Source organism: Mus pahari, chromosome 5 (assembly GCF_900095145.1).
Source record: "Mus pahari chromosome 5, PAHARI_EIJ_v1.1, whole genome shotgun sequence".
Classification (NCBI taxonomy): Eukaryota; Metazoa; Chordata; class Mammalia; order Rodentia; family Muridae; genus Mus; species Mus pahari.
Window position 1 is genome coordinate 102,388,314 of NC_034594.1, and position 21,721 is coordinate 102,410,034.

The following is a 21,721-nucleotide window of genomic DNA, read 5'->3' on the forward strand; positions in this document are numbered from 1 at the left end:
CTCCAGAAGAGGGCATCAGATCTCATTATGGATGGTTGTGAGCCACCATGTGGTTGCTGGGATTTGAACTCCGGACCTTCGGAAGATCAGTCGGGTGCTCTTACCCACTGAGCCATCTCACCAGCCCTATTTCTGTGGATTTTGACATTCAGTCTCACTGTATTGCCCAAGCTGACCTGGAATGCCTTAGGACTGTGAGAACACAGCAGCTTCATTGTTTTGTTAAATGTACATAGCTTTTCCATTAGATGAAAATATTTGTGGAAAAATATGCAGAAATTAAAGAGGTCTCTTGCTCTATGAAGACACAGTCAAATAATAGTGACATTTCCTGGAGTTTGCTTTTCCAGTTTTTAAAACAAAATCTGGCATTGCCAGTATTGTTTCTTTCTGTAGTCTCTTTTCTTTCCATACAAAGTTTATTAGCTTAAAAACGTTATACTTCATTGTGATGCTTTTGTCTCTGTTGCTTCTCTCCTGGCATTTCCCCTTACTTGTGCTCCCCCCCCCCCCAGTGGTCCCTGTTCCACTTGAATGTCATGTGACACGTCGCCCTCTCCCTTTCTCAACCCCTCTTGATCCCCACTCAGGGTTCCCTATCCAGTTTCATAGGCTGTACCTATTCCTACAACTGCTTACTTACATGCACACAGACATTAAAAGTTAAGATCTGGCTCTTAAAATCTTTCCATCCCCCCTTCATCGGATGTTCTCTGAGCCTTACGTTGTAGAGGTTGCATTATAGATGTGTCAGTTGGGATTGCAGATTTTTTTCTTTCCAAAAAATTTTATTTTGAGGCATGTGTCACTATGTAGCCTTGGCTGGCTTGGAAATTGCTGTGTAGACAAGTCAGACTTTGAACTCACAAAGCTCTGTCTGTCTCTGTCTCTCGAGTGCTAGGATGAAGGCCTGCACCATGCTCAGCTAGTTAGTATCTTCCGTCTTGGTTATTTAAGTTATACACAACTGGGTCAGTCTTATTTTTCTTTTCATGTTTGATTCTACACCCTATTGTTTGAAACTGTAAACTTAAACTCCAGTTTCTCAAGTGTAGCATTCCATAACTCTGAAATCTTGTTGCTGACGTTTTAAACACAGGCTAAAACATTTACATGGTGTTGTCTTTGCATGTGTTTCTAGGGCTGTCCTTTAACTCCACTGCCTCCAGTTAGCATTGCAATTCGGTTCACGTATGTGCTTCAGGATTGGCAGCAATACTTTTGGCCTCAGCAGCCTCCAGGTGAGAACATTTGGAACTGTGTTTAACCTATTAAAATAGATTGAAAAGAAAATATATTAAGAAATTAAGATTATCTAATGGTGTTTCATACTAGGAATTCCTGTACTCTTTTGTTATCTGTATAATTTTATTTTCCTGAAGAAAAGCTCTCACATCTTTTTGAGACAGTGCTACTTCATATTTGACAGTCTGTGAAAGCTGATATGATTTATAAAGCAACCCCTGTGATAGAACATGGTGTGCATTACCATACAGTGAATGATTAAAATACCCATGTTTAGAAAGTCACAAAAGCCATCCTCATAAGCTGTAAACAGTAATGTCGAAACCTTAGAGCAGCAGTTCTGAACCTGTGGGTTGTGCCCCCTTTGAGAGATGAACAGGCCTTTCACAGGGTTCACCTAAGACCATCATAAAACACAGATATTTATATTATGATTCATAACAGTAGCAAAATTACAATTATGAATTTAGCAATGAAAATAATCTCATGGTTGGAGTTCACTACAACATGAGGACTGTATGGTTGTAGCATTAGGAAGGCTTAGAGTATTGGGAAAAGAAGAAAAATAAATTCGTATATAGTTTTATGAAAGAAGATCGTAGAATATCTAATATTATTATCCCAGGCTTGGTCCCAGGTATAGCCAAGGACTCAGATATGAACAAGACGTCACCTAAGTTCTAGACAAGCTCAGCTTGGGAACATAGAACCTAATTGAGATTTTTATTGTTTTTTTTCTTCCTGCTTGCTTTGTTAGATATAGTTGTTTGTAGTGCTTCTTTTAATACCATTTATTTAATGTATGTGCCATGGTGTGTGACATCAGAGGAAGTCACAGGATAGCTTGTGAGAGTTCTTTTCTACCATGTGGGTCTGGAGATGGAACTGGGGTTGTCAAGCTTGGTGGCAGACACCTTTACTTGCTAAATTCTCTTGCCAGCCCCACAGTATTCTATTTGTAACCCATTTTGTTTCTGAAATAATGTCTGTACTTCCTTTAAAATATTTTTGTTTTGTTTTGGTTTTGTAGCCCTGGCTGTCCTGGAGCTCACTCTGTAGACCAGGCTGGCCTTGAACTCAGAGACTCTCTTGTCTCTGCCTCCGGAGTGGTGTGATGTGCCACCATGCTTGACTAAAATCTTTTTAAAAATTCTTATTATCATATATGCATTGTACAAAGTGATGTTTCATAAAGAAATGTTCATTTAAGTCATCAAATATATGCATATGTATATTGCATATGGGAGAAAACAATATTTGACCCATTTCTTCATTACTGTCTCATTTGCTCTCTCTTTTTAGACTTTTCATTCCTGCAAATATACATATATTCTGCATATACTTATGCACTTGTGTGTATATATATACACACACACATAAGCATACACACATACACGTGTACACCCTTTAAATCTAGAGAAAACATACAATATATGTTTTTCCAGGTCAGCCTGATTTTGTTTGACATGATGACCCACTTTCCTGGAAATGACATAATTTTTTTTTTTTAATGACACAAGCAAACTCCACTGTGTATATAGGAATCATATTTTCTTTACCTGTTCATCTGTTAATGAACATCAAGAATGGCTCCATAGCTGGGCTGTTGTGAATGTCGCAAGTATTTTTGTGGTATGCTGACTTAAAGTCTTAGTATAGTTGGACAGGATAATTTATTTTGAATTTTATTTATTTATATTTATTTGTGTGTGTGCATGCGCCTGCCATATGAGCAGTGTGCATAGAGGTTCAGATGTCTTTAGCATTCCCATTTCATTCATTCATGGGGGGAGGTACATTTTACTAATTTCTTAGTCACAAATACCAAAATGGGAAAGAACAAATGGGGGTCCTGATAATTAATTCCCTCTCTGGGAAGGCTCAAATGCCTCAGAATCCCTTTTCCTGTCAACTTTGGGCACTTGCTGTGGGGCCCTGTGTGCTGAAGCACAGCATATTTGTTAAAGTCGATAAGAAGACAGAAGGCATTGATGGCTTTTATATTACTCGGGGTGTTGGGGGCTGTCTGGCCTCCTGGACTGGCCTGCCTTCATCCCTTTCCTTTCATTTCTTGGCTTTGGTTTTGTAGGTGCCCAGCTTGTTCATACACATGGTCTGTTAGTACTGGGCATTATACCAGTTATACCAAGCCTTCTTCGGGGTACCTTTTGGTCTTGGTACCTCTGATTCTTTCACATGGCCCACAGTTCTCAAACTTGGGTCTGCAGTCAGCTTCAAATTTCTTCTCCCAGTTGTGGTGTCCCTGCATGGGTGTTCTGGGCCTGGGCTCTGCAGTTACCTTCTTGGAGACCATTCTGCAGTCCTTACTGTAGACACCATGCATTCAGTCCCCAACCAGCCCTTCTTCATTTGTTTTTTGTGAGACAGGGTCTCTCACTGAACCTGGAACTTAGGATTTTCACTAGACTGTCTGGACAGCAAGCCCTCAGCATTTGCCTGTCTTCACCCTCTAGTTGGGCTTACAAGTGTTTGTCATTGTGCCCAGTTTTTATGTTTGTGTTGGGGAATCCAAACTAAGGTCCTTATGTGGGCACAGTAAGCACACTGCTTACTGAGCTATCTATTGCCATGAACCACAGCCTCCGGCCAGCAGAGGTGGGACAAAGAAGACACGTATGCAAAGGCACAGGGTTCGAGCAGCTTCAGCTTCAGCTTCCTTTACTCTCTCACAGCTTCATTTGTTCTGGGGGATTGCCCAATTTATCCGCTTCCACCCTCTGCACTCGTCTCTCATCTCTCTTCATCATCCAATCAGCATTCAGCAAGCTCTGTACACGCGCCATGCACGCAGACAGGGTGCGCGTTGATAGGCCAGTGACTCAATATCATGCTGTATGACGCTATGCATCAGGCGGACAGCGTGTGATCATTCAGGTGCGCAGCATGTGATCATTCAGGTGGGCATAATCAGGTTTTTGGTAAACAAGCAGGGAATCAAGGGGCTTGGCAATGAGCCAGGGTGCCATCTTGGCTGCTGTGTGGCCGCACCCGCTTCCCACAATCTATCATCTCATCTCTACTCCATTTTAAAAGATAGTCTTCTGTAGGCCAGATTTATAAGTGTGTTATATTTCAAATACGCTTAATAAGAAATGAAATATAAACATGTAAATAACTAAAAGACCCCCTCCCCCTCTCTCTGAGGTGGGATCTTTCTGTGACTTTCTGGCTGGCTAGGTACTGACTTGGTAGCCCACACTGGCATTGAACTTATGGCAGATCTGCCTCAGCCTCCCAAAAGCTAAGGTTTAGCTAAAAACTACCACACCCATGTATCAATAAACATCTAGCTTAGAAACATTTTTTAGTGTACTGCTTCCAAAGAAAACCAAAATAATATTTTTCATGCTTTATTTTGTTCCAGCTCTTTGGTTATAAAGTTGAGAATAATTGCTGGGGTAGAGATAATACTGGAATTACTATTGTACATAGCCAGCTTTTGGTAGTTATGTGTACCACTACTGCTTTTATACTGTTGAACAACTTAGAACTCGATTGTGCAGTAAAAGAGCTACATTTAAACAACAGCAAAGGGGAGGTAAGAGAAAACTTTGGTTTCTAGACAGCAGTACCACTGCATGGTTTTTAATTTGTTACTGACAAATTTCCGTCGTTTTCTTTTTTCCAAGGCTATTTTAAACCTTTGCCAAGAACCTTGGTGTGTATCCCAGTGATGGAGTATATACTTAGCATATATGAGGCCTTGGATTTAATCCTAATTGCTCAGTTTCAAGGTGTTGAGGTCACCAATGATCTTAAGAAGTCCAAGGGCGGGGGTGAAGAGATGGCTCAGCGGTTAAGAGCACTGACTACTCTTCTGAAGGTCCTGAGTTCAAATCCCAGCAACCACATGGTGGCTCACAACTATCTGTAACAAGATCTGGCGCCCTCTTCTGGAGTATCTGAAGATAGCTACAGTGTACTTACATATAATAAATAAATAAATCTTTAAAAAAAAAAAAAAATGACCATGGGGCGGAGAGTTAGCTCAGTGGTTAAGAGCACTGACCGTAAAGATTTATTTAAAAAAAAAAAAAAAGTCCAAGGGCCAGACACTCACATTGTAATTCTGATTGCTAATAGGGTATTTGATGATGTTCTGTTGCCAGATTTTTAAAAAATGTGAATAAAAATAATAACATTCCTTAGTCAGCTGGCGTCTATATAAACTCAGAATTTTCTCTTATAAGAGGGAAGGACCAGCAGGAATTATGAGCCAGACACTATACTTGCATTTTATATCTTCTGTTTAGTTTATTTTTTAAAGATTTATTATTATACATAAGTACACTGTAGCTGTCTTCAGATGTACCAGAAGAGGGCATCAGGTCTCATTATGGGTGGTTGTGAGCCACCATGTGGTTGCTGGGATTTGAACTCAGGACCTTTGGAAGAACAAGCAGTCAGTGCTCCTACCCGCTGAGCCATTTTGCCAGCCCCTGTTTAATTTTTTTTAAAAAAGATATATTTATTTATGTATTTTATGTGTATGGATAATTTATATCTGCACACCAGAAGATGGAATCAGCCAGTAGGGAGCTATGATGTGGGTGCTGGGATGGACTTGGGACTTTCAGAAGACCAGTGAGTGCTATTAACCACTGAGCCATCTCTCCAGTCTCGCTTAAGTCTCTCTAATTTTTGTGATGCATGAATGTTGTTGCATTTCTCAGAAAATGTAAGCCTTAGGAAGGCTGATGTTACATGGTTACCCAGTTGATCAAGTTTGCCTTCATGTATTAGTCAAACTCCACTTTCCTGGGTCTCCTCACCAGCTTTTAACTATTTATTTGTCACTATTTTTGTCAACTCTCATTAAGGGAGAGCTGGAGAGATGGCTCAGCAGGTAAGAGCACTGACTGCTCTTTCAGAGGTCCTGAGTTCAATTCCCAGCAACCACATGGTAGCTCACAACCATCTGTGATGGGATCTGACTCCCTCTTCTGTTGTGTCTGAAGACAGCTACAGTGAATTTATATGAATGTAATAAATAAATCTTTAAAAAAATGATGGGTGTAAGTTGGTTAATAAATTTCTTAGTACTTGGATAATCATCTCTTTTAGATTCTTAGAAAAAGGAGAAAAGTACAGGACTATTTCGCTCTTAAGTAGTAGTTGAGAACTATTTCCCTAGAGTAAAATTTAGACTGGATGGCTCGACTTGAAACAGTGGCTCATCAGAAGTGTGGCTCTATACTTGAACGCTTTCATTCTCAGAAACCTTGCCTTGCATGCGCTAGTTCATACTTAACTTGCTATCTGCACTGTCACAGGCACCTCAGAGCTATCCCCTTCTGAAAGATTTCATAGAACTAGGCAAGATCTCACTGTGCGGTTCTAGCTAGCTTAGAATTCACTGTAGTGCTTTATGTACCTTTTGCCAAATAAAGAATTTTTTTTTTTTTTCCTCATTTAGATATAGATGCCCTTGTGGGAGGAGAAGTTGGAGGCCTGGAGTTCGGCAAGTTGCCATTTGGTGCCTGTGAAGATCCTATCAGGTGAGAGTTTCAGCCTGTCACTTAGATTAGAGGACTATTTTGCTTTTAAAGTTTATATTGAAATTTGTTTTATGAAACTGTAGGCTGTTGAAGTAATGTTGGAAATAACTATGCTTGCTCTCTTTAGTTTATAACATCACATGAGAACTTCCCAAAAATACTCTTCTTAAGGTTTTGCAGGCTGTGGGACTGGGGTGTAGCTTAGTGGTGGAGTGACTGCATAGTATGCAAAGCATGCACAGCTCTGGGTTCAGTCCCAGCACAAAGAGTTTGGCAGTCTGTTGCTTCTGGGCCAGGTCTGGCCAGTGTCTGTTTCTATGTGGCTCATAATAGTTTATATATTTTAAAAGTATGTATAAACACACCACACACACACACACACACACACACACACACACACACACACACACACACACGAAGGTAACAGATTGTACATGGCTCCCAAAGTCAACACGTTTTGTTCGACACGTTTTCCAGATCATCATTATAACAGGATTTTGTTTCAAAGTTGAGAAAATTCATCTACTGTGAAGTTTGACGCTGCAAAGTGAATAGTTTGGTGGTTTTTATTATAGGTTTATGCAGACATTATCACTTTATAAACCTGAAACACTTTAAATACCTCGGAGAGAAGCTGTTCCTTTAAAATTTATATTATTTGTGTGTGATTGTTCATGTCTTTGAAACTGCTTGAATTCTGTGATAAATTTCATGATCTTTTATGTCCTGGGGTGTTTATGTAGGTAATTCTCATTAGGAAACATTTCTGTTGGACTAGGGTTTCATGGGAAACATCCTGTCTCGGCCATTCATTTTTTTTTTTTTTTTAAATTTTTGTGATGTGACCTGGGCATGTAGATTTTTCTTTGGTTGTGCATCTGGCATGAGGATCTGGCCTGCTTTAGACTGGGCCAGCACCTGAGCTGTGTGACTGAAGTTAGGTGGGTAGAGCTGGTGCATAAGCTGTTTGACTGGACCAGGCAAAGATGGCTCCTGAACTGTGTTTCTGGGGCTTGGCCTATGTATATGAAGGGAAGGCTGGGATGGGAGAGTGAAGGAGCAGTTCATCAGGCCAGAGTGGCTCACACACCAAGCAGGCTCTAGGGCCTTGGGTTTGTAGCTTGGTCTGTGGGTGTTGAGATGGCAGCAGGTAGAGGGAAGAATAGGAAAGGGACAAAGCTGTAGCCTGCCATGGCTCCTAGTGAGCAAGCTGCTATGGGCCAGGATGGAGGGAGGCCTGGGGTGGCGATGGGGGAGGGGCAACTGAAACTTAATCTGTGTTACAGCTTAAGCAGTTGTTTTAAAAAGAAATGCTTTCTAGTATGCCACTATGAAGATATGCTTTATGCTTATGTTATATCACATTCTGTTTATCCATTCAGTTAATGGAAATTTTACTTATATTTTTTGTTTACTATATAATGTAACATTTTATATCTACAAGACAATTTCAGACTAGTTGCTTTTAGTTTATTATATCCAGCACTACTTTTCATAATGAGTTTTATAGATTTGTGTATGATGCTCTTCTTTTTTCCTAGTTAGTAACTTAGGGTTTTATTGCTGTGAAGAGAAACCACAACCATGGCAAATCTTTTTTTTTTTTTTTCCCCTTTAGATTTATTTATTTATTTAATTGAACTAATTTTTTTATTATATTCAACACAATATGTATTTTTATACCAGTCATAAAAATGATGGACATGTTATTAAATGAACATAAATAAAGTCTTTTTGTTTTGTTTTTAGAAGAGCTTTAAAATCTTGGCTCTTACTGTGGTACAAACCCAAAATCAGAACAATTTTTAGACATTGGAGTTCATTGTGTTAAGGTTGTACTTCAGTGTCCCTCACATCACCAAAGGATTTTACCTCCATAGTAGCTAGGCTAAGAGTGACAGTTCTGCTGTGGACCATGGCAACTCTTATAAAGAAAAACATTTATTTGGAGCTGGCTTATAGTTTAGAGGTTTAGCTGTTATTGTCAGGGTGGGAAACATGGTGGTGTGCAGGCCACGATGCTGGAGAGATATTTGAGAGTTCTACATCTGGATCAGCAGGAAGAGAGAGTGACACTGGGCCTGGCTTGAGTATCTGAATCCTCAAAGCACACCAAACACTTCCTCCAACAAGGCCATAGTAACGTCAGTCCCTGTGAGCCAATGGGGCCATTTTCATTCAAACCACCACAGTACCCCTTCATTACTTTTTTCTTGTCTTTTCTTTTGGTGACTCTGAGTTGCTTACAGGAACATAGGTGTGGATATAGGTGAAGGATTATTTACAAGAGTGTGAACTACTCATCAGGGGTTATGCCAGTGAAGAAAGTGTCTTCCTCCCCTAGCAACCATTACATACAACACTTCACATGCATTGCTTTCTCAGGATACATTTCTAGAAATAGAATTATTGGGTTAGAGAACATACATTAAAGAGACATACATTCAAGAGAATTAAACCTCTTGAGCACATTTTACAGGTTTAATATTTTTGTTTTTTAATTTTAGTGAACTCCATTTAGCAACCACGTGGCCTCATTTGACAGAAGGGATCATTGTAGATAATGATGTTTATTCGTAAGTATGTTAAGAACTTCATTCTAATATATTAACCACCAAGTGCTTAGTACAAATTTTTATTTTTGAAACAATTTTTTTAGACTTGTTTGTGTGTATTTGTGATGAGTTTTTACGATGCCACTTTGGGAAGGTGATCCTTAATTCAGGATAGTAAACTATTTAAAGTTCATGATTGTAGCATAGTGGTCTCTCAACCCTTTAGTGTGCAATTCTCTCCAACTCTTCTTAGCTTCTAAGAATCATTGTAGGACTGGGAATATAGCTCATTGGTAGAGTACTTGCCCAGTGTGTGGAAGACCCTAGGCTTGACACCCTGCGCCCCCACCCCCAATATTATTTCATGCAATGCTTATAAGAAGTAGTGAGGGGCTGGAGCCATGGCTCAGTGGGTAAGAGCATTAGCTGCTCTTCCAGAGGTCCTGCGTTCAATTCTCAGAACTAAATGGCAGCTCCCAACTGTCTGTAAGCTTGGAGTATAGTGAAAGAAAAAAGCATTAGATTCTTCTGGTTGTGGAGCATTGGGAAACAGACTCACTGTATTTGTTGATGGTAAAAGTAACAGCATACATGTCCTCACTTAGGGTGTGTAGGTGCAAAGAAGGAAATATAGACAGAGTTTTAAAGGGCTGTTAAACCTTAGTGTAGATGGTTTTAAAGTTTACATTTATGTATCAGTTTGCTTTATTCTTTTAGTAGCTTATGCTTTTGTGGTGTTTGCTTGTCACGGTGCAAGTGTGGAGTCAGAGAATAACTGTGGGCTGTCTCCTACCGCATGGGTCCTTCCTGGAGATTGACATTAGGGGATCAGGTTTAGTGGCAAGTACCTTTACTTGCCATCTTGCTGGCATACATTTTTTTTTAAATGTTATGCATAATAAATACCTCATTGAATAGATCCTCTATAGTATTCTTTAGGAAGCAGAATGCTTTTGTTTTTTTCCAAGGTTTGTAGTCCCTGTTTTCATTAATAGTAATATTAAATTAAAAACAGGTTGTTTAAGGTGATTATGTAGTGGCTGGAAAAAAATATACTTTCTAAAAAAGATAATCGTGCATACTTGTTTCTTTTTTTTTTTTTTTTAGGTTTTTTGAGACAGGGTTTCTCTGTATAGCCCTGGATGTCCTGGAACTCACTCTGTAGACCAGGCTGGCCTCGAACTCAGAAATCCACCTGCCTCTGCCTCCCAAGTGCTGGGATTAAAGTCGTGCGCCACCACGCCCGGCGCTGTTTCTTATTTTTTTATTGTATTCTTTAAAAATATATTTGTCTCATTTGGTTTTTAGTGTATATCATGATTTTTATAATTCTAGATTCTGTTTTGATATTGGTAGTCCATTGATTATAGATGTGTGCTACTGGACCTAGCTTTCATTCCATTGCATTATAGACATGTTTATTAGTCATAATTACTGTCTTACTCTGTTCTAGTGATTTGGATCCTGTTCAAGCTCCCCATTGGTCGGTTAGAGTTCGAAAAGCTGATAATCCCCAGTGTTTACTAGGTAAAGTCCACTCTGTTCCTTTTCTGAACATTTCCAAATTGGAATGCTGAATACATTTCACCTATTCAAAGTTTTGGTTTACATTTTTATGACCTTCTCAGTGTGTTATAGAAAAAGAATTTACCAAATAAGTGAATCTTTTATTAACAGCAATAGCAGGATTTCTTCCCTTTAATGAATCTATACTCCAGCATTCTCTGTGATATTTTCAGATCTTGTTTTGCTCGTCCCATGTAACTATGTCCCCTTCTCCCAGCACAGTCTGCATCTTCAGTTGAACCCTTAATCAGCGTTTCTGTTGCTGCAACAAAGCACCATAAACAAGAATCAAGTTGAGGAGGAAAGGACTTATTCAGCTTACATTCCACATCACTGTTTATCACCAAAGGAAGTCGGAACAGAAACTCACGCAGGCCAGGATCCTAGAGGCAGGAGCTGATGCAGAGGCCATGGCAGGGAACTGCTTATTGGCTTGCTTCCCATGGCTTGCTCAGCCTGATTTCTCAGAGAACTCTGGAGCATCAGCCCAGGGATGGCACCCCCCACCCCCACCATGTGCTGGGCCTTTCCCTAGTGATCACTAGTTGAGAAAATGCCTTATAGTCTGACCTCATGGAGGCATTTGCTCAACTGAGGCTCTTCCCGTCTGGCATCTGTGGCTTGTCTTTTGAGATCCCTCGTGGCCTGTGATGTGATGGTGCAAGAGCACTGACCTAGTGTGCACTAGAGCATGGCTGCTTAAACTATTTCCACTGTGATCCTTTATAACTGAGACATCTTTGCATGACATGAGGTATATATTAAATAGGTATGCAGATCAAACATGTACTGAGAAATTTTTTCTAGGATGATTCTTTGGTGTGTGTGCATGCATGTTTGTTATAGCCGAGACAAATTTGTATACTAATGGGATAGATATGCTTAATTTCACATAAAAAATAAATCTTAGCATTTTCAACATTTTTCAGAGTTGATGTCTTAGTTCTATAATTGTCATTTCTGAACATGCTGCTTTGTACAAATACACTATATAAAATGGCAGAATATATGTAGGGTCATCTCAGAAATTGTTGGAAGTTCAGTTCTAATAGGATACTCAAGTTATTAACTCAGTAGTTTTTAAACGTAAACATTCTAAGGATACACTTATTTTATCCTTACATGCTAAGGAAGGATAATAAGAAAATGTTGTCTTTTTTCTGTAATTATCATCATTCTGTTTATACAAAGGCAGTAAACTTTATAAAAATTCTGTCATGTGTGTCATGCATTAGTTGGTGTCATGTGAGGTCCCAGCATGTGCAGTGCAGAGTGAATCCTTGGGAGCTCAGAAGCAGGGCTGGAGTGGAGTTCCATGCAGCACATGTCAGCACTGCCAGAAACATCTTGGATTTATTACATGTTTGATTTTGAGTTAATTTTTGATCATTCCACATTCAGAAGCCTTTTACTATTTGCATATTTTTAATGCCTAGAAATCATTCTTAACCAGAGTTTAAAAGGCTGGATATTGAAGGCTGAAGAGGTGGCTCAGTGGTTAAGAGCACTGACTGCCCTTCCAGAGGTCCTGAGTTCACTTCCTAGCAACCACATGGTGGCTCACAACCATCTGTAATGGGATCTGATGCCTTCTTCTGGTGTGTCTGAAGCCAGCTACAGTATACTCATATACATAAAATAAATAAATCTTTTTAAAAAGCTGGGCATTATACCTTTTCTGCCAAGTTGTATCACATCTGCAAACCTATTTTATGGAGAGGGAGATATATACTTTTGTTCACCTAGCAGGTGTTTTGATGATTAAGTGAAATACAATATAACTTTAAAGTACCTTGAAAAGTAGTAATTGCCACTCAGAATCTATATCTTTTTTTTCTCCTCCACAACCTCCAACCCCACTTTAAGATAAGGTCTCTCTGTGTAGCCCTGCATAGCCTGGAATTCATTTTGTAGACCAGGCTCAGTCTGGTCTTTCTTGAACTCACAGAGATCTATCTGCCTCTGCCTTTTGGTTGCTGAGATTAAAGATGTATGCTTCTTTTTCCTTTCTTTAAGCTTATCTCTCCAGATCTTCCAACACCCATAGCTTTTCCTTATTTCCCTTCTTACATTTAGTACACATGGAGATGTTCTCTCTATATCTTCTGTATAGTCATGCCTACCTTTACTCTGTATCACCTGACATTAAATTCAACTGATGATTATTAAAATAGCACTTACTAATGACAGTGATGTTTCTTCAAAGTATTTTTTAGTTCTGTTTTTCAATATTTATTTATTTATATTATTTATATGAGTACACTGTAGCTGTCTTCAGACATACCAGAAAAGGGCATCAGATCTCATTACAGATGGTTGTGAGCCACCATGTGGTTGCGGAATTGAACCTCTGGAAGAGCTGTTAGTGCACTTAGCTGCTGAGCCATTCTTAGGCTCTAGTTCTGTTTTTAAATATATTTTTTAATTCTTTCAGAGTTTCATACTTTTTTGCTTAGCTCTTAATTATTCGTTTTGTGTTGTTCATCAAATGTCAGATAGCACTTGGCCCGTGTGGTACCTGATAGTGGAGGAAATGCTCTGCCTTTGGTGAGTTTGCCTGGGGCCTTAGAGAGACAGCATTGTCAGTGCTGAACAAACCCATATCCTCAGCTTGAAGCAGCAGTCTCCATCAGTGAAACAGATGAGTTGGTACATACCTCACAGGATGTTAGAGTGGTGAAGCCCAGTAACCATCTGTATGCAGGCCACACTTAACCAATGTCCTGCTCATAGACAGTGCAGTATCTGTGCTGTACAATAGTTGATGTATTACCCTGACAAACTTGCCTCCTAGATGGCCTTCTAATACCTTATTTTTCTTCATTTGATCTGATGGCTTTTGTAAGAACTTATGAAGCATTCTTATTTTATGTTACTGTTTCATGATCTCACTCCACCTCTTTGTATAGTTTTTAATGACAAAATTACCAGGATTTTCTACATTTCTGGAATAGAAACCAAGAAATGTTGGTAAATTCTAAATATATATATATATATATATATATATATATATATATATATAGTATTTTGGTACTGAAAATTCTCGTTAAACTTGTTAAATTTATTGGTGCAAACATACCCTGTTCTTCCCCCCTCCCCCCTTTTTGGAGTCACTATCTTATGTAATCCAGGCTGGCCTTCAACTTACTTTGTAAGTTGAGGATGGCCTTGAATGCTCCATCTTTCCTCCTCTAGCTCCCAAGTGCCAATATTACAAGGGTGCACTGCCATATGTGATTATAGGTGACAGTTGACCAAGGGAAGACAACAGCCCTCCCCCAACCTCCCAGTGAAAAGCATTGTGGAAGAGACAGTCATGCTTCCATGTATAGCTTCCTGGGATCTCAGTATTTGGGAGACTAAGGCAGGGAGATTGCAAGGTCATGGCCAGCCTGCTATAGATAACTTTTTATTAAAAATGATTTTTATTATACTTATTTGGGGGAGCTATGACATTCACATACATAGCTTGTATGGAGATAGAGGACAACTTGAGGGAATTGGTTCATTCCACCATCTGGGGCTGAGAGACCGACCCCACTGAGCCATCCTGTCAACACCAAGCATCTCTGCAGCTCTTGAAAACATAGGAACTAATTTTCATCTTTATATCACTAACATGCAACCAAAGAGGTAATAGCTTCATATTACATGATTTCTTTATCCTCTAGGGACTGCTTTACATCTTACTTTTAATATGTGTTTTTAATTGTTTCAGAATCATTATAGGCTAACAGGAAAGAAAATGATATATAATATTGTTCCTGTTATGATTTAATGATAATGGATATTGGTAACAGTGAAGCCTGTGGAAAGTTAATATTAGGAAGTGTATTTTGTTATTTATTCTAGAAGGATTTTTTTTTTTAATAGAAATAGGAATAGAAGCATTGTATTGAGAGAGAAAGCATTCTTGAGACTGGGAATAGACTAGTAAGCTCAGGGGAAAGCATGTATCCCAAAGAGAAGGATACAGGGAGTACACAGGGAAGACGCTTCTCTACCCCAGATGGAACCAAGAACAAGGTCACTGTTTTTATCTTCCTCAGAGAAAAACTAAGTAGAACAGGCTGGCCTCGAACTCCGATTGCCTCCGCCTCTGCCTCTCTGCTTCTGCCTCAATTAAAACAACCACTGCCTGGCTTCCAAACTATATCTTTTAAGTGTTTTTTATTTTTATATTTTTTTGGAGATGAGTTTCTCTGTGTAGCCCTGGCTATCCTGAAACTCACTTGGTAGATCAGGCTGGCCTCGAACTCCCAAGCCCGTGCCCTACCACTGCTGGGCTTCCCAACTGTATCTTACCTTAATAGCTTTTGTTAATAGACGTGTATCACTGTTGGACTTATTTCTTAGACTTCAGTGTCAAAAATTAATAACTTTTTTTTGGTAGGTGATTTTGTTACTGAATTTTTAAAAATTTGCCGTCGAAAGGAATCAACTGATGAAATTCTTGGACGATCCACATTTGAAGAAGAGGGAAGAGGTAACCTACTTTTCCTATTTTACATTTTCTCCAAAACCTTGCCTTTATTCTTTGGCATATATCCTGGCAACTTTTTAATCACTTTGAATTGAGTTGGAGCAGCAAGTATAGACACGCGGCACTTGCTGGCCTTTCCTTTTAGGCTGCACCCAAAGCTTAAGTAGCAAATGCATTCAATCATTCTTCTCAACAGCAACAACAAATAGTAATGAAGTGTGTGGGAAAGCATAGTTTTACATATTCATATTTGAGGTCTCCAGAAGAAAAATAACTGTGATACCTTGGCATCCATGTTTCATGTAAAGCTGAGCACGTGAGAACTTTATGATTTTATAATTCTGAGAATATTTAATACTTGTGTAAAGGAGAACTCAAACATGTAAACAGCTTATTGACCACTTTTCCTGCCACTTTGATGACATAATTTGCATACATTTCTTCTTTATAGAAGTTGCTGATATAACTCATGCTTTGTCAAAGCTGACTGAACCAGCACCAGTTCCAATTCATAAATTATCAGTTTCAAATATGGTACACACTGCAAAGAAGAAAATACGGAAGCACAGAGGAGAGGAGTCACCACTGAACAATGATGTTCTCAATACCATTCTCTTGGTAAGTAGCTGCCTCACTTCTATGTGTATCTGCATAAGCATATGATAGTTATAATAATATATTCCATTCCTTCTTTATGGCAAGCACTGGATTAGGAGCATAAAGTATAATCAAAGGTCCACTTTCAGAGACTGGTTAGTGGGAAGAAGAGGCATAGCGCTGCAGTCCTAGGTTGCAAGTTAGAAATGGGACAAGGAGGTAATGAAAAGAGAGCAGAAAGTGTGTGAGTGAGTGTGTGTGTGTGTGTGTGTGTGTGTCTGTCTGTCTGTGTGTGTGTGGTGTGTGTGTGTGTGTGTGTGTGTGTGTGTGTGTGTGTGTGTATGTGTGCTAGCATGCACAGTGGAAGTCAGGATGCTTTCTAAAGAGGATGCCATGTACTGAGTAAGGTTTTGCTATGTGGTGCTAGGGATCAAACCTAGGGTTGTCTCCATGCCTGAGTGCATGTTAAACAGTAGTGTTTGAGGACTGCTTCCCTGACAGTGATCAGGGTAAGGATGGGCAGGTATCTGGAAACCTGCATGATCTAGCACCGCACTTTTGCCTTAACACCACTTGAAACAGATTAGTTTGTGATGAGAATTGAACTTTTAAAATGTTCTTACGACAATAGCCTACAAATATCTGTACAGTAAGGTCTAAAGAGGACAAAGAAGAGGCATAAGGTGGGTCCCAGGTATAGTGTAGTTAGAGTAGGTGTAGCCTGGGAGCCACATGGCAGGGTGAATACTGACTTCCTGCATGATGTTGAAGAAGTCACTGCAGGTTTTTCATCTCATACATGGAGCTGGTACTCCTGTGATACATTCCTTTAATCCCAGCACTTGGAAGGCAGAGGCAGGCAGGTCTCTTGTGAGTTCTGGTCTATGTTGAGAGTTCTAGGGCAGCTAGAAATGCATAATAAAGAGCCCTTCTCTCAAAAAGAACAGGAAAAACAATGAAGCTGATAACACTTGGTGAGATTGTTATAAAATTAAAGGGCCATATGTGGTACTACCTGGCATGTAATAGGTCTTTATTAAATGATTGTAATTACAGTTATAATAAAGTCTTCAGGGAAACCCTTCAAAAATAGTGTAATAAAGGAAGGAAATGCTAGATCTGGACCCGATGCTGACCAGTGTCTTGCCAGTTTTCTGATCAAGACTTTTTCTGGTATGGGAAAGATGAGAATGAATGGTGTTTGTAAATATGTACCTGCTACTGGAACTTTGTACCTCTTAGTTACTTCAGTTTTTATAAGTCTGTTAAAAATTGGTTAAAATACTAGAAAGTCTGAACATGTTCTATAATATGTTCCAATGGAAGCTAGAGAGATTGGCTAGCAACATCAGAAAACTGTCTCAATACTAATAAGAGAAAATAAGTCTCTGTAGAGAAGACTCGTTAAAAATGTATTCTAAGGACCTGGTAAGGTGGTGTAAGCCTAGCACTTGGAAGGCTAGTATAGAAAGATCATGAGTTGAAGTCTAGCCTGGGCTTTATAGGGAAACCTTATCTACACAATGCAGGTTTAAGCTCCTCATTTCTAGGGGCTATTTTCCACCATGCCTTCAGTATTTCATACATGGAAGCCTATGGATGATCTTATCACAGATTCTCAGGAACACAGAGGTGGTTTTAGATCGTTTGTTAGAGTTTTGACTCTCTTTAAAGGGATTCACTTTTTAAAATACAGTATTTACTAGCATTGATGAGTAGTGAATCAGTGTGATGAGATTTTTGCTTCTGTGCTGTTTACCTCACAGAATCAAGTGGTTATTTGAATGAAAAATTTCTGAATTGCTGAAAATATTTTCCTTTTTATGACAATATAGAATCAGCTGGATATCACAGTAAGATTATTCTCATAATTTTTACAGCAAATCCACTGAAATGTCAGACAGTGTCTTCTATGGGTTATAAAAACCAACAGAATAGTTAGATGTAGTAGTTTATATTCTTAATCCCATCCCAGTGCCTGTGGAGCAGGTGGATCTCTGAGTGCTTTGTCATTCTGGTCTACATATTGAGTTCTAAGTTAGCCAGACCTTTATAGTGAGAACTGACTCTCAAGAGAGAAAGAATGTTAAAATCATCAAAGAAGGTAAGTATAATGTGGCTATCCCTCCCCTAGTTCTTGTTCCCAGATGCTGTCTCTGAGAAGCCGTTAGATGGAACTACTTCAATAGACAATAACAATCCTGCATCAGAGGCTGGAGACTATGTAAGTTGGAGTTCAACATTAAAATATTGTAAATGCACTTTATGTCTAGGGGTTTGCTCAATGTCTAGAGATACCTAAGTATCTCTTCATTTAAAAATCCATCTGGGAAAACTGATGTTCACAGCCACTCAGATGATGGCCTGCTTAGAACATCTGCATAGCTAGCTGCTTTGTAGAGCAAAACAGCCTCTTGGGAAATAGAAACTCATAGCATAAGAGTCCTGTGCATAGCAGTTGGAGCCCTCGTAGTTTAGAGTTCTTGTCAAATCCTTAAGTTTGTCTCGCAGCATATTCTGATGGGTTAATTTTGATGGAGGATTCTTCTTATGTACTCTTTAAGTATGCAAATTTTCTGTTAACAGGTTTTGCTTTGTTTTTCTATTGTAAAATTTAGACTCTCTACAATCAGTTCAAGTCTGCGCCCTCCGACAGTCTAACATACAAACTGGCCTTGTGTCTTTGTATGATCAACTTCTACCATGGAGGGCTGAAGGGAGTGGCACATCTCTGGCAGGAATTTGTTCTTGAAATGCGTTTCAGATGGGAAAACAACTTTCTGATTCCAGGGTAATAATTTTAATTTCCAATTGTTTAGATGGGAGTTTTTTTTTTTTTTTAAATCACCAAATATATGACTTCTTTCAGGAATTCTTTGTAAGAAATATGTATCCAGCTTTACTCAGGTGTTCAGTGCAGTACATTTCTAGTGGGAGAAAAGGCCTGACTGACAACCTAAATGTCAACATTGTGCTGCATGACTGTAAAGCTCTCTTCTAGAGTCTTTTATTGTTTTGTTTGAGGTGGGGTATTGGGGCATGAACCCAGGGCCTCATATATTCCAGGCAAAATGCTCTGCCACTAAGTTACAGCTGCATACCTCAGGAACCTTAATGTAGAAACTGTTCATGTTGGGCATGGCGGCAGATGCTTTTATTCCCATCACTCAGGAGGCAAGAGGCAGAGGCAGAGGCAGAGGCAGGCAGATCTCTTGTGCATTCAAGGTCAGTGTGCTCAGCATAGGAAGTTCCAGGCCAGCCAGAACTACATAGTTAAACCCTGTCTCAGCAAACAAACAAACAAACAAGAGTAAGTCATAGCAGCTGTATTAGTAACTCGGTATTGTAATACAGCACAGAATGTTTTCAGTTATGCTGATATGTAGGTGTAGAAAAAAGATTGGAGAGAAATACAGTCAAGTGGTAATAGTTTGCCCAGGTATGAAAGTACATTTTTGTTTGTTTGTATTTCTTAAATCACCTATGCATATACTTTTATTTGAAGAAAAGTACCTTTAAAGTACTCTATAATTTCAGGTATTAAACATAATTTATAATCTTTTTTTTCTTTTAAGATTTATTTATTTCATTTTAAATGAATACACTGTAGCTGTCTTCAGGCACACCAGAAGAGGGCATCAGAGCCTGATACTGATGATTATAAGTTACTGTGTAGTTGCTGGAGATTGAACTCAGGTCCTCTGGAAGAGCAGTCAGTGCTCTTAACCACTGAGCCATCTCTCCAGCCCCAATCTAGAACCTTTTTATATTGACATTTCACTGATTGCATAGATTCTTAACTGTGCATACATGTTAATACTGCTAGTAGGCTAGTGTTTGTCTATCCATGCTAAGGAGAGGATGATATGACTAGTTTAATGGCCGGTGACCTGAAAGTGTTTGGTGTTAGGATGTTTTGCCAGTCTCTGTTTACCTGGATTCTCTCTTGTTACTGTTTTGCTCTGGAACTTATTGGCATACAGAAGTACACTGAGTGGAGGAATTTAGTGATTTAGAACCAAAGGGAGTCCAGGATCTCACTGGCAAAGTAGAGGGAGAGGGAGACCTTGGTGTGTTTAATGAGAATCCACCTACATACAGAAAGGAGAATGTACATGAGTTTTGTTTGTGTGATATGCAAAGTGCCGTACACTAGTTACTTCCTGTGGTGAGTTTAGACTCAGGTTTCTAACTAGCTTGGAAGCTGTTATGAGTTTGCCCTCATATTTCACATGGTTTTTATATTTGATATCAATTGTGAGATAGGATAAAATAAGTTTGAACTTTTAATCATGTGTACCCTTCTGAAACCTGGCTTTTTTGTTTTGTTTTTGTTTATGTTTGGTTTTTCAAGACAGGGTTTCTCTGTATAGCCTTGGCTGTCTTGGAACTCACTCTGTAGACCAGGCTGGCCTCGAACTCAGAAATCTGCCTGCCTCTGCCTCCCAAGTGCTGGGATTAAAGGCGTGCACCACCACGCCCGGCTGGAACCTGGCTTTTTTAAGTTTGGAAATCTAGTTTTGGTTTCTTAACAATATAGTTAAGAAACAATGACAATGTGTAAGTAGGCTTATGTGATATAATTTTACTAAAACTTAAGCTTTCTTTTCCTGTTTTGTAGACTAGCAAGTGGACCACCAGATCTAAGATGCTGCTTACTGCATCAGAAACTACAGGTAACAAAGCATGAGTGCACATTTATATCATTTACATATATATGCAAAGCCTGACGCTTAATCTAGTGTAGGAATGACTTATATAGGCTATTTTCCTTGGACTGCTTATGGGTTGCTTATAATCCCTGTAATTTGTCTTGGGAAAGAGTAGAAAGAAATACTGAAGCAATTGATACATATTGCTGTACTCTAATTCAACCATAAATGCTATTTCTGTTTTCTTCAGATGTTAAATTGTTGTATTGAAAGGAAGAAAGCACGTGATGAAGGGAAGAAGACGAGCCCCTCAGATAGTACAACTAGTGCATATCCAGGGGATGCTGGGAGAGCTGGAGGCCAGCTGGGCCTGGACCATCTCAGAGATACAGAGAAGGAAAAGGGAGAAGTAGGGAAGTCCTGGGATTCTTGGAGTGATAGCGAAGAAGAGTTTTTTGAATGCCTCAGTGATACGGAAGACCTTAAAGGAAATGGGCAGGAGAGTGGTAAGAAAGGAGGTCCCAAGGAGATGGCAAACTTAAAGCCAGAAGGCCGCCTGCACCAGCACGGGAAACTCACCCTGCTGCATAATGGAGAGCCTCTCTACATTCCAGTGACCCAGGTAGGTGCACCAAGGCTTGCAACCTCAGCTGCCTTTTGTTGATTAGGTCCTTCCTAGTAGGAGATGATTGCTTTTGGTAGGAGAGATTGTTAAAGTCTTTGTTTAGTTTTGGAACTTTCAGTTCTGCCAGTCTGAAATTGCATAGTCTTTTGAAGCCTTAGTAGATAGTACTGAGCTTATATAAGGTGATTTATTAATTCTTTGAGAATTCTATGCAGTGTGTTTTGATCATACTTATCCTCGCCTTCTCCTCGAGACTTCTCTTAAAGTCTGTACCTCCGCTACATTCCCTAACTCTGTACTCTCCTTCTTTTCTTTTTTTCAAGACAGGGTTTCTTGTGTAGCCCTGGCTGTCCTGGAACTCACTCTGAAGACCAGGCTGACCTCGAACTCAGAAATCTGCCTGCCTCTGCCTCCCAAGTGCTGGGATTAAAGGGCGTGTGCCACCACTGCCCGGCTTGGCTCTTTTCTTTTCTTTTTTT

The 21,721-nt window shown here is 39.4% G+C and overlaps 1 protein-coding gene across 2 annotated transcripts in view; it reads left to right on the forward strand.

The window, feature by feature from the left end:
* The window catches only part of Rab3gap1 (RAB3 GTPase activating protein catalytic subunit 1), a 67,735-nt gene that overhangs the window by 31,795 nt on the left and 14,219 nt on the right, over positions 1 to 21,721 (forward strand). For both annotated transcript variants that reach the window (XM_021197847.2, XM_021197848.2), the window contains exons 8-17: positions 1,142 to 1,241; positions 6,683 to 6,764; positions 9,272 to 9,340; positions 10,773 to 10,846; positions 15,279 to 15,371; positions 15,820 to 15,986; positions 18,100 to 18,189; positions 18,584 to 18,756; positions 20,587 to 20,641; positions 20,868 to 21,239. In XM_021197847.2, the coding sequence (XP_021053506.1) occupies positions 1,142 to 1,241; positions 6,683 to 6,764; positions 9,272 to 9,340; positions 10,773 to 10,846; positions 15,279 to 15,371; positions 15,820 to 15,986; positions 18,100 to 18,189; positions 18,584 to 18,756; positions 20,587 to 20,641; positions 20,868 to 21,239 (1,275 nt within the window). The remainder of the gene's footprint in view (positions 1 to 1,141; positions 1,242 to 6,682; positions 6,765 to 9,271; positions 9,341 to 10,772; positions 10,847 to 15,278; positions 15,372 to 15,819; positions 15,987 to 18,099; positions 18,190 to 18,583; positions 18,757 to 20,586; positions 20,642 to 20,867; positions 21,240 to 21,721) is intronic.